Consider the following 13,916-nt stretch of genomic DNA (forward strand, 5'->3'; position numbering starts at 1 on the left):
GAAGTTAGCCCTCAGAGAAGCTTGTCCACTAGTGCTTTTTCCAATTGGTTTCACCCCTTAATCCCTAAACTATCCTGACCAGAAGAGGGAGTAGTTATAACAGGAGTCTTTGAGCTCAGGCTTTTGTCTTCCCAAACTCCAACTATTTGCCTTTCTGTTCAGATGGGTTCCTGCTCCAGTTTCTCACTTGACGTACACCACTATACTACATTCTAGCTGTTTAAAAAAGTAGGAGTACTAACATTTTCCCTCACCTTTTAAAGTGGAAAACAAACACACAAAACTCACAAAAACTAAAGTCACCCATAATTCCATCAGCCAACAAAAAAGAGATAGCAACCGGGATTTTTTTAAAAAATTACAATCATAATGTATTTATATTTATTTTCTGGTATTCTGATTCTTAACTCAATAAAGGGCATAGGGTACCAGAAATCTATATCAAATCTCCAGCATCATGCACAACAGTTTGACATGACCTTTAATGCTGGAAACAACACAAAGAGAGCTGCTACCACTGCTACCTTTTATAATTGCATCACAAATTCCTACCAAGGCAAGAAGACAACAAAAAGAAGTAAGATGACTAAATATTGAGAAGGAAGGGGCAAAACTTACTTATAGGTAAGTACCAGAACATATGAGGTATAATATAAAGAGAAAACTATTAGAAATAATGAAAAGGCTCAATAAGATGACCACCTACTGGATCACAATCAATTGTGTAAATTATCAATAGCAAAATAGAAATGTATGTAAGAAATCTCATTCCTAGTAAGCACCAAAAAACCCTATAAAATTACATGGCAATAAATATAACATGTGCAAGACCTACATAAGAAAAAACTATATTGGTAAAGAACATAAAGCACCTGAATAAGTGGACATATTGACAGCTTGATGTTGTCAAGGTATAATTAGCCCAGAGTTAATTAATATGAATTCTAGGTAAATTCCATCAAAATCCCAACAGAGTTTTTCAAGGAATTTGATAAGCTGTTTCTAACATTTGTCTACAAGTAGAGGAGCAAAAGTAGCCTAAAAAAAAAAGTTAAAAAAGAACAATAAGAGTTTTCTTTGTCCTGACACATATCAGAAATCTACAGTGATTTTTAAAATATAGTAGTGGCACCCAAATAGACCAAAAGATTAATAGAGCATAATAGAGTCCAGAAAAAGACACTTAACGATGTGAAAATTTAATACATGATTGTGTTGGCATTTCAAATCAATGGGAAAGAGATGGTATTGGGATACTTGGCTCTCCCTAATGGAATAAAAAGTTAGATTCCCTGCCTGAAATCACATAACTAAGTAAATTACAGATGGTACGAACACTAAAGAGTTAAACATTCGGAAAAAAGAATACAAAAGTTGACAAAGAAAACAGGTGAAGTTTTGTATCGTCTTTGGGTAGGGAACAGGTTATAGGTAAAGCTCTGCAGAAATCAGGCTCTCACATGGAGATTAGCATTCAGGGGAGCAGTGTCAGATTTAACACTTACAGGGGAAGAGGAAGTATCAGGATTGGGCAGAGAAGTCGGGCTGCGCTGCAATCACAATAAGGCCTTGGTCCACCCAACAGGCAGCTCATAAGCTGCAATGAGCCCAAGTTAGGGGGAGGACATTGTGTCTTGATAGTCCCACATCATCCGGGCATTGCATGTCAGCTCACCCCACAAGGGATGTGACCTTGGGTGAGGTGCTCTCCTAGGTGGAGGGTAATTCCCAGCAGCTGGGGGAATGAATGCTCCAGTCCTGGGGAGGTAGCATTTGTGCAGTGCAGCATCCACTATGGTCCACACTTGAGTGCCTTGCATCGATTCCTTCATATAAGTTTAGAGAGCAGATCCTCCAAGATCAGGTGAGCATCTTTTCTTGGGGAAAATGTATGAAGGGAAGAGGAGTAGGATGACCTACAGCCTCACCATGGCCACTGGTCTTGAAGCCATAACTGATAACCACTGTTTCCTTCCTCTCTTTCCCATTTCAGATTCCCCTTATCCTTTGCTGGCACCTCTGATAGTCTGGATGGCTCTATGAAGGGTCTGAGCCTCTGGCCGCTATGTCCTTCTCAGGTCATAGCTACTGAACTTGTCCATTTATCCTCAACACTGGATAAGAGAGCAGCAAGAGATGCTCAGGTGAACAGCTTGTGATGCCAGAAAGTAAGAAAGTGTTCAAGAAAAAATACCACGATGATGGGGATGTGTCAAAGGGACTCAGGAACCAACTGAAAGAGCGACTCAGTGCCAAAGCTGGAAGAATTAGAGCAAAAAAAAAAAAAGAAAAGAAAAGAAAAGAAAAAAGTATTGGATTATAACCCAAAGCATAAAAAAAAAAAATCCATGAGTCTATACTAACACAAATAAATGATTGAATAAATTAATAAATTGTGGCAGAGACAAATCTGTACAGAAGAATTTCCAATAATATATGTAGATGCTCCACTCAAAGGAGGCAGAACATACCTCCCCACTCCGTTAGTGTGGGCTGTGAACAGTGACTTCCTTCCAAAGAGTAATGTATGGAAAGGGGGAAAAGGAGTAACTTTACAATAGAGAAGCGTTGAGACACTACTTCAGCCAGCTGATGAAGGTCACATGGACTGTGATAGGTCACGCTGGCAGCATGTACCCTGGAGATGATGTGATGAGAATGGACCTCTACCTCTGTGATCTCCCCCCCACCAAATCCCCAAATCCAGTCTAACCATAAGAAAAACACCAGACAAAATCGATTTGGGGGCGTTTTACAACATGCCTGACCAGTACTCCTCAAAATTGACAAGGTCATCAAAAACAAGGAAAGTCTAAGAAACAGTGACAGCCAAGAGGAGGCTACGGAGACATGATGACTAAGTCTAATACAGTGTCCTGGATGGGATCCTGGAGCAGAAAAAGGACATTAGGTAAAAAGTAAGGAAACCTAAACAAAGTATGAAATTTTTTAGTAATAAGGTATCAACATTGGCTTATTAATTGTGACAGATATACACACTAACAAAATGTTAATAATAGGGGAAACTGAGTGTGGGGTGTATGAGAATTCTGTTCTATCCCTGTGGTTTTTCTAAAGCTATTCTAAATATTCTAATATTTTCTAATATTTAGTTTTTCTAAAGCTGTCCTAAATATTCTAAATGATATTCTAAAATAAAAAGTTTATTTTAAAAAGGCCCAAAACAGCAAGTTGCAAAAAGATATAATTTGTTATATACCTAATGAAATCAACTCACTAAAAATAAATGCCAGTATTTGTGTGTGTTTGTGTGTATTTCCACTGTATATACAAGGACATACATACAGCTGAGGTCTTTCTATAAAACTATGCTGTTCAACATGGTAGTCAACGAGTCACATGCGACTGTTTAATTAAAGCTAAATAAAAGTAAAAATAGTATTTCTCAGTCATACTAGCCACACTGCAAATGCTCAATAGCTTATGTGAGTGGTTACCATATTGAACGTGCAGATATAGAACATTTCCATCATTGCAGAAATTCTACTGGGCAGCACTGGTATAGGATATATGCATATATAAGTGTGTATGTCACTACATTGAAAAAGCACTTAAGAATATAAACCGAATAAGTGAGAAAGTAGTTCACTTTTTATTTTGTATTTTGTATTATATCCATTTTTATGAGGATATATTTTTATTACTTTTCTAATTTGAAATGTTTTATATTTCAATTTTAGAATATTTTTTATTTTATAAAATGGTGTATGGGTTGGCCAGTTAGCTCAGTTGGTTAGAGCACAGTGTTATAATGCCAAGGCCAAGGGTTCGGATCCCCATACCAGCCTGCCACTAGATGAGGAATGAATGAATAAATAAATAATTGTGTATAAGATGTCCTTTAAATGAGTTATTTTCCTTAGTCTTTATCATTTTCCATATGCCTGTTAAGCAACAATATTTATTTAGCAAAATTATAACTGAAATGCTGCTCAAAAACTTTGGCCCTTGGTAAGTAATTATGATAATATTAACATGAGTCTTTTTCCTAAATTGTATCTTAATTTTTAAAAAATGGATAAATAAGGCAGAAAAATAATAAGATAACTTATTTTTGACTAAAATTTTAAAATAGCTGTACCCAATTTAAATGAAACTTGATCTTCTCTATCATGTCACCCTCTATCAATCCCAATTATTCTTCCCAACACCCCACAAAGGGAAAATTTAATAATTTTTCAGTGGTCGAATGTTATTTAAACAGATGTGCATATATGTATGAATATATCCTTTTTAAATTCTGGGAGAATTGCCTTGTTAAACATGCTTGTTAGTGGACTTTAACCAACCGTCAAATAAAAATACACAATATCTCCAAAGGTGGAAAATAATATATTAATTTATTTCCAAGAAACAAAACATGGAACATCATTGGAAACAAAGACAGATACAGTAGTTTCAGGGTATCCCTGTGGGCTAGCAGAAATCCACTAGCCCAAACACTAGGCTCTTCCAATATTAAATTATTCAGACATAGGAGAGATGACTAGCAACAGACATGTAAACATCTTCTATTCCAGAAAGATTTCTTGTTCTACGTGAAGAAAGATCCAGTGTGAAACGTTTTTTTCTTCTCGGATGCTATCATTTAGATAATAAATTGAACAGAGACAATTTTAAACTTCGCCGCTGACCCTGGGTGTGTTCCCCATCCCTCAACACTTTGCCATACGATACAATTCCATTCGATTTTTCAGTAGCAGGAAAAAAGAAAGTTCTACTTCAAAGTCATTCCCTTTAAATATGATTAACATTCAACAAGTACAGTTACAGGAAAAAAAATTATGTTAATTAAATGTATCATCAGTTGTAGTAATCGTTTTTCATTAGAATAAATAAATATTTTAGAAACTCAATGGATTATAGGAATATTAAAGCAGACTTCACATTTTTCTGATGTAACAGAACTTTTTCTCAATATTAACACTGAGACCATTTTAAAACCTATCTTCTCTGGCATACTAAACATGTATTAAATATCTAACTCAGGAAATGAACTGAGGCCAGTAAGAAAATCCCAGTTCTCAGAGAATTGGTTTCCTAAGGCTGATTAACCTCTCTACGCCTCAGTTACTTCATCTGCAAAATGGGGGTAATCATGCAAACCTCACAAGAGTGTTTGGAGGTTTGAATGAAATGAGACGTACAAAGGAGTTAGCAGAGTGTGTAGAACACAACAGGCTTTAGCTTCTGTCTCCTCCTGCCCCCCGCTCTTCTGAATAATCTCCAATGTAATCCTCAATTGGTTATCAGTGATCCCCTTGGCTGAATATCACAACATACATACAACCCTCCATATGAATGTGTTAAATACAACCATCCAGATTCTCCAGAGCAGCCTTTCCAATGTTGACACTATTCCCATGATTTTTAGGGTGAAAACACTTCTTATTTTTCCTTCTTGTATCAGCACATGTCTGAGGCACAATAGGCACCTGAACAATATTTACTGAATGCAGGCTCAATGAATGAGTGAGGAATAAATGAGAGAGATGCTCACCCAAGGCTGAAAGCTCTTAAAAATTGAGGCACTCCTATCAGCACCAGGCATTGTAAAGCTACTCAGAGAACACTAGGGTGTAGTTCAAAGCCTCGCAGGATAGAATTTGGTCTCTGTTTTGCAAGTGAGATAATATGGGGGGGGGGGAGGTCACAGAAGAGGACAGTGATTCATTCTGAGTTGTTCCAGACTTGAGACTAGGTTCCATAGCACCACTCATGTAGGCATATCTTCATTCTTGCAAGGACTTTTCAGTGTTTTTAATGGAAAACATGGAAGAGGAATCAGAGCACACTCCAGGGTATAATAGAGACGTACTCTGTTTCCCCCAGGTTCTTTTCCTGGAGCAGCAGACAGTGACTTCCGTCTTAAAGCACATCCTGTCTCTTGTTAACGCCTCTATACCATATACAGAACCTTCGACTTGGTTAAACTGGAAGTGCTAGTGTTGGAATTCAGGAAAAAGATCTATTCTCAATTCTAGTAATTTACATTTTAAAGCAAATTGGTGTTACCCAGAAAGCTGTTTCTATATCTATGTTTGGTTGAGCAAAGAGTGCTGCTTATTAGTGTTATAAAAGATTTTTTCTTTAAAGAACCCTAATTCTTATTTTCCTAAATAGTATTATCTACGATTCTCCTTTTTATTAGAACATTTTATATATGATGTGTGTCTGGTGCAAAGCTCTAACGACATTTAAATTTATCGTTGATCATAACAGTCACCTCACATAGAAGGGGGCACCAATACCTGCCAGACTGGCCGAAGTGCCAGGATCACTCCACCTGGCTATCCTTTGAGCGTACTTCACAGTGTCCAGTGGATAGTTTAAGTAGGTAGCCAGGTCCTGAGGCCATTACTGTGGTCCTGAAACTGTTAACCGAACCAAGGCAAAAGTCTCACAAAGAAAGGCTCTTCCCCATCGCAATTTCCCTTCAGTCGCCTGTTGCTGGAGATCAAAAATACCAGCTGGGTTGTATCGCAGTTTCACTCTGATTGAGGGTTCTTTCTCGAAGCCTCAGCTCTAGGCATTCCACAGTAAGAGGATACGTATTAAGCTCAAACTTGTTAGCAAACAGGCTTGGTGAATTAATCAGCCACTTCAAATCTCCATTTCCATAGATACAAATGCCATGTACATAGTGGCCTGCAAAGGAGAGAATAAAAAGTACAGTTAAAACAGGCATGTTTTCAAAAATCAAGTTCACCACCTAACTACAGAGTAGCTAAAACTGTGCCAAGTGCTATGAAATTCAAAGAAAAGATATTTGTGTAGTTCCAGCCCATAGGGAACTTAAACTCTACTTAGAAGGACAAGAGGTACAAATACGTACTTGAAAAAGAGAGTTCAATAATACAAGGCAATCATGTCACAGGTGTCACCAGGCGGTTCATGGATTCGGGTGAGCAGTTTCACAAGTGTACAGAGATGGGAGAGGTCGTTACGGGTTGTGCTGGTTCAGCCTCTTCCCGACTCTGGGCTAGTCTATCAAGTGCCTACTTCATATGTCCACTCAGACGTGTCATAAACCTCACGGACACATGTCGGCACTGAACTTCTTCATCCTCTCCCTTCACACCTGCTCCTCGCCAAGGGTCCCTCACTGTAGTCCATGGTGATTCTGTTCTTCAGTGTCCCGGCCACTTCACCCTTTCTCTCATACCCCACATCCAATCTATCAGCAATTCTGTCAGCTTTACTTTCAAAATATTAATAGAATTTGACCACTTCTCACCACCTCTGCTACTGTCACCCTGGTCCAAACCACCTCCAGCTGCCTGTCTGAATTGCCACAATAACTGGTCTTTTTGCTGACACTTTTCCCTGTTAGTATATTCCCGGCACAACAGCCAGAGAAATTGTTTTAAAATGTAAGTAGAACATGTTTCCTCTGCCCCAAACCCTAACCATGGCACTCAAGACTCCCAAGTCTGGTCCTTCATCCCCTTGCTGGACTCACCTCCCACCCTCTGACCCTTGCTCATTCACCTTGGCCTCCCTGGCCCCCTTGCTAGTCCCAAGCTCACCATGCACGCTCGTCCTGAGAATCTGCATTCGCTCTCCTACCCGGGACTGCCCTTCCACCAGACATCTGCAAGGCTCCCTTCTGCACAAGGTGCAGTCTCTGCTTCAAGGCCCCTTCTCAAGGAAGCCTTCCCTGACCGCCCTTCTCCCTTCCCCGACTCATTTTCCTCTTGGCACTTATTACCAACTGATCAGTGCTGAGACGAAAACAGTATTGCGTTTATTGTCTCTTTTTCTGACAATCGTTTATTGTCTTGCTCCCCAGACTAGACTAGAAGCTCCAGAAGAGCTGGGCTTTCAGAACATTTTGTCCACTCCTGTGTTCTCTGCATCTGCAACAATGCCCGGGAAATATCTGGTGTTAAATTAATAGTTGTTGACTAAAAGGACGGAGAAAGATGAGTGGAGAGTTAGTGGATGGGTAGAGCTGGGGAGCATCAGGAGGAGGGACAGTGGTTTCACACAGACTGGAGGAAATGCCTCTGGGAAAATTGTAGGGGTGAGAATTTTCTGCTATGACCTGGAGTTCCGCTGGGAATGGGTCAGAAACAAGAATGGTAGGAAGTCGTAATTATTTTCCAGAGGTTCTTCTTGGCACATAGAACAGCTACTGGTTAAGTGACTTGACAAAGTAGAGGGTTAGGCCTTTTATCCCATAAGAATAGAGAGTCCTTGAAGACTTCTGAATGGAAGAATCGAATGATGAAAGTCCTATTAGCAAACTTAACTTTGCAGTGCTTTGCAGGGTACACTAAAAACCAAGAGACTGCGGCAATCGCAATGTAAACTGGAGAGCGTGTTCAGAGTTAATGGCCGTGATGAGAGAGAAGGAAGGATATTCGAGACACTAGTGAAGAAGGACGGGCAGGGCTTGGGGATTAGTTCAATGTGGCTGGGAAGAAAATCAATAGAGAATAAAAACCACTGGGAAAGACGCCAGAGTTGTAAGAAGTTGAGGAATGAATGGGCGGTGAGAACTGAAAACATACACATCATGTGCATACTTAAAAAAATGGAAGTGAGCAAGGAAAGGATATTTCAGCCTGGAACAAGCGGAGGGTTCATAGGCAACTTGGTGGTCTTCAGGAGAGAGGCGATAAGAACATGCTTGAATAGGGAAGGAAAAGAGGCAGCAGAGAGGGAGAGACTGAGAACACAGGAGAGCGAGGGGATAATTTAGAATACGGAGACCAGACAGTGACCTTGGTTGGGAGGACAGGTAACTTTTCCTCTTGAAACAGAAGGGAACAGTGAGAGAATGTGTCCAAAAAAGATATAGGGAAGCAATGACATCACAAGGGAATTGGTAGTGGAATTTCAGTCAAATGTCTTGAAAGTTCTTCCTAAAGCTGAAATGATCACCTTTTGGAATGGAAAGTCTGTTTTAGCACAAGCTTGGGAGCTTACATGTGAGCAGGGAAGCTCACCTAGGAAGGGCACCAGGAACATAAGGAGGTAAGTGAAGAGGTAAGTCTGCAGCCAGGAGGGCCTCGCAGAAGTTAGGTCGCAGGTCCCTATAGTGCATGGGTCTTAAGAGGGGTCTGTAACTTTCTCCAGCAGTGCTCTGCCTAGGGAAACACAATGGCAGAAAGCAGATGGTGGTAATGATCAAGCTCAGGAATCAGCCCTGTAGGGTCAAACGGCAAGGGGACCTGCAATGTTGGTGAGGACAGCGTGGATCACAGCACACAGGTGGATCAGGGAGTCCCCAGGAGGAAACTAGTAGAGGGAAGAAGCTGGATGTTGAAGTCCTCAGTGTCACCGCTGAGGAGGAACTGGAGCGGCAGATCAGAGGATGACCGCGGTGGCCCTAGAGGGAGGGCGATAGTGCCTGATGGAAGGAGGTGGAGAAGACAACATATCCAAATATGGGGGACCTAACTGATGCTGATGGTCAGTTTTCTAAAGAAGACTTGGGAGATCAAGGAGCAAAGTGGCCTCCTCTCCATCTTCCTCCTCCCACTAGGAGGACAGGCCGTGATGAGACTGCAGGCAGGTGATGAGATTGCACGCACCACCCCCTGGGGAAAATAGGGGCCGATTAAGGTAGAGATATGAACGTGCTTAAGAATGGATTGAAATTTCTGTGCAGTGACGTGGAACGTTGCTGTCCACAGCAGAAGGAGACTGTCAAGAGACAGACTCGAGAAAGAGGGTGGGTGTAATGGAGAGCTGCGCAGAAGCAGCAACTTGCAGGTGTTCACCTGGAACGTTAGGTGTAGACAAGAGGGACTAAAGAACGAAGCCAGAGACTGCATGGAAGAGTAGAGGCAAAGTCTTATTACCATAGGGAGAAAAGGCCAAACCACCATATTCTCTTTCATTCATCCACCCATTCATTCATTCATTCACTTACTCACTCATTGAATAAATACTTATTGCATGCTGTTATGGGCTGAATTGTGTGCCCCTTCAGATTCATGTCGAATCCTAATGCCCAGTGCTGCAGAGTGGAGATAGGGTCTTTAAAGAAGTAAATAAGATAAAATGAGGTCATTAGGGTGAGCCCTAATCCAATATGACTCGGTTCTTATAAGACGAGATGAAGATACAGACAGACACAGAGGGAAAACTACGTGAGGGCACAGGGAGAAGACGGCCAGCTAGAAGCCAAGGGGAGAGGCCTCAGACGGAGCCAACCCTGCTCACACCTTGAGCTTGAATTCCCAGCCTCCAGAGCTTCGAGAAAATTAATTTCTGTTACTTGAGCCCCCCAGTATGTGCTACTTTGTTACAGTAGCCCTAGCAAACTAGTACACATGGCCACTATGTGCCGGGCAATCTTCTGAATGGGATGAATGCCGGGACTCATAAAAATTCTTCTTCATAAGGTTCTATAGAAATACAAACGACTTAGGGTTTCTAGTTCTTGTCCATTTGGAGTAGAACCCTCTCTCGTCGATGTCACCTGCCGTCATATGGCAAACACTGCCAGCTCTCCAAGCCACCTGGAAGAGGTAGGCGTGAGGGGGTCCAGCTTGCCCCACAGTGAGAACACAACATCACCTGTTCTCCTCCTGACCACCTTCCCCTCCTAATAACCACGTTCCCAAAAGAAACAGCGAGAAGAACAAACAATAAGAAAGATGACACTAGCTAGAAGAACATGCCGTTGGAATCGAACCTACCTCTGCATCTCCCTATGTCATTGTGAGCTGGAGAATGTCTGTTGCCATGTTTCAAGTTATTTTTCAAGGACTGTGTCTGAAGCGTCTGTCTTTATATAATAACTAGCAGACTGGTCTAAATACACCAGCAGTTCTCTCTCCGTGAGAACCCTGTATTTCACAACCACCTTCATGCCAACACCAACAAACAGTATGGCCCAAAAGCATGACATGAATTCCTCACCATGGCAGCCTCCGTGTTTATCCTCCATGTCAATCCACTTTATAGCTCTGAGGTTACCGGCCCAGGATGCATTTGGCATAGAGCCAGGGACACCTGCAGTGTTGATAAAGAAGAGCAGAGATGAGATCCATGAGGGAAAGGCATCAGTTTCACCCATTAAGCCTCCAAGTCATGCTTAGTTTCTTTCAGTATATTATCTTTCACATGTCACACAGATTAGTAAGCATGGATCCACCCGACTTCTGTTTCCTCCAGTCGCTCTTTTGACCAAAATTAGTTCCTGACTCATTGTCTAAATAGTATATTATCTAATTCATCTTTAAAATGTAAAGAGCCTCAAAAACAAGAAGGTTGGGGGAGGGGTGGTCTAGGTTGTCATCGTGCTAAGCCAGGGTCTCTCCTTCCTGGATAATTCTTTGGGCTGGATAATTCTTTGTTGTGGCTGCTATCCTACATAGTGTTGGATGTTTAGAAGCATCTCTGGTCTTGACCCACTAGATGCCAGCAGTACCCTCCCTCCCTTGGTGACAGCCAAGCATGTCTGCAGACATTGCCAAATATCCTGTGGGTGAGCAAAACAGCCCTGTTTGAGAAACACTACTAAGCTTTGTCAAATAACCTTGTCTGCCTCGATACATTTTGGATAGGTCACAGAGATTGAAGGGTCCATTTAACTATATAGGGTAGTTACACTGCAAGATAATATAAAAACCACGACTGGAAAAGGAGTATATGGGAATCGATGTTAAGTGCAATTAAGAGAGGAAAACTTTGCTTCAGAAGAGCTGCAGCATTTTCACCAGCGAGTCATGCAATCGGAGCCGAATTTTGATGCAATGGCACTATGCAGATGATATCTGTACCCAAACTGCAACAGTCCTGTCTTAGAAGATTGTTCTTAAATATTGATGAGACATACTGTGGTAGGCAGAATAATGCCCCCCCAACCCCAACACATATGTAGACAAAGATGTCCGCACCCTTATCCCTGGAACCTGAGAATCTGCTATGTTACATGGCAAAGGGGAAGTAAGGTTGCTAATCAGCTGACCCGAAAATAAGGGAGATTATCCTGAATTATCTGGGTGGGGGCAAAGCGATCACAAGGGTCCTTAATGGTGGAAGGCGGAGGCAGCAGTTAGGTCAGAGTGATGGGATGTGAGAAGCTCCACTTGCCTTCAAGGTTTGAAGATGGGGAGACATGGGAAGGGGCCACCAGCCGGGAATGCAGACAGCCTCTAGAAGCTGGAAAAGGAAGGAAATGACTTGTACCCAGAGCGTACAGAAAGGAGCGAGACCCAGCCAGCACCTTGCTCTTAGCCTGGTCAGACTTCTGACCTACGGCACTGTAAGACGATATATGTTTATGTTGCTTCAGCTGCTAAATTTGTGGTAATTGGTCAAGTTAGCACATGGAAAGCTAATACACATACTATTGAGAAAAAAATTACTCAAGATGATGGATATATTTTAATAAGGAAAAAAACACTGGACAAGACCGATACTTTTATAGAAATTCAATTGTATTAGGAATTTAAAATAGCTTCCTCTTTAAAAACACTCATAAAATGGGCTTGCCAGCTGGCTTAATTGGTTAGGGTGCAGTTTTGTAATGCCAAGGTCAGGGGTTCGGATCCCCATACCAGCCAGCTGCCAAAAAAAAAAAAAAAAAAGGAATTAAAAACGTTGATAAAATACATTTTCAGAAGGAACAAAAGCTCTCTTCTTTTGTCCTGATGTCATATGATAATTATATGATGATCTAAATCAAGAATTGTATTCGGGTCTTCCAACTATAATTAAGTTTTCTGTAAATAGCATGGGTTTTTAACCCTAAGGGCTCTCTATAAGGCAAGAGTCTTTTTTTCTCACCGCCCAAACTTCAAAGTATTCAAGAAGAGTATTTAAGTATTCAAGAAAAACGCTATTTATTGAGCAATATTACTTTCTATTGCTTTAATTTGCATTTTAATGCTTTAAAATAGTGCTTGTCTATCTAAAAAGAAGCTTCCTCATTTTGTTCCTAATACATGTTTTAAAAGAATTTAGAGTAAAACTTGCCTTGGTTAAGTTGGGTCATGGGGGAGGGGAGTCTGGAAAGAAAAGAATTTGGTTTATTTACTTATGTCAACAAGATTATCTGGTGTGTGTGTGATTTTTATGAGTCTACTTTGATAAAATAACTACATCAGAAAAGTGTGAATAAAACATTCCCATGACAAAAACTTCCTTAACATTCAAATGATTACATTTTTGAGAGGACAAGACATTTTTCTTCCTCACTTATTTTCACTGATCTTGATCACCACAGACTGACTCTTACGCAGAAACACATTCCATTACTCGTTAGAGATAAGCTTGTGACATTTATAATGAATGACCTGCTGTCTTTAAAATAAACACATATCATCTATTAACCTCCTGCTAGTAAAATTTTGAATCTCAACTTACATACTTTGCCTTTAGTGACAGGTATCAAACGTGTCTATGTTTAAATATTATTCATGTTTGTGCATTAAAAAATCGCATGTTTAAAAGCAGAACGGGAGAGAAGGACAAACATAGACTAACTTAAATTCTAGTTTGTCTTTTTTTGCAAAGAATCCTGAGGCTCAGAAATACCCGGCAGGAGTGGGCACAGACACGTGCTATTCAAGTGTGGTTCTTAGACTGGGAGCCAAATGCAGAACCTTGGGCCCCACCCAGACCTCTTGCACCAGAATCAGCATCTTCATGAGCTCCCCAGGGGATTCCTGTGTATGATCAAGGCGGAGAGGCTCTGGGCTATCAGCGACATTGTGAAGAGGGCACAGCTTGTCCTGGGCAGCAACAACACCCTCTTTTCTCCTCTCCTTGAACTCCTTCCCTCAGCCTGCATCAAGTTTCTAGGTTACTTTCTTACTTACTCCCCTATTCATGCTTAAAATCTGTTTGAATGAATTGGGTACCTTTACATCCTTTGGCTAATTTAACTAGCTTGCCCCCACTGCTGGGAATATATGCTTTTTTTTTTTTTT

General features: G+C 41.0%; 1 protein-coding gene across 2 annotated transcripts in view; it reads right to left on the bottom strand.

Moving 5' to 3' along the window:
• Nucleotides 1–4,387: 4,387 nt before the first annotated feature.
• Nucleotides 4,388–13,916, bottom strand: part of LOC134377994 (N-acetyllactosaminide beta-1,6-N-acetylglucosaminyl-transferase-like) — a 32,263-nt gene continuing 22,734 nt past the window's right edge. The window contains exons 2-3 of one of the 2 annotated variants that reach the window (XM_063096867.1): nt 10,900–10,992; nt 4,388–6,669 (exon numbers count right to left, since the gene is read on the bottom strand). In XM_063096867.1, the coding sequence (XP_062952937.1) occupies nt 6,479–6,669; nt 10,900–10,992 (284 nt within the window). In that variant the 3' untranslated portion in view covers nt 4,388–6,478. The remainder of the gene's footprint in view (nt 6,670–10,899; nt 10,993–13,916) is intronic. The other variant, XM_063096868.1, reaches the window with a different exon arrangement.

The sequence above is a fragment of the Cynocephalus volans genome, chromosome 5, assembly GCF_027409185.1.
Source record: "Cynocephalus volans isolate mCynVol1 chromosome 5, mCynVol1.pri, whole genome shotgun sequence".
NCBI lineage: Eukaryota > Metazoa > Chordata > Mammalia > Dermoptera > Cynocephalidae > Cynocephalus > Cynocephalus volans.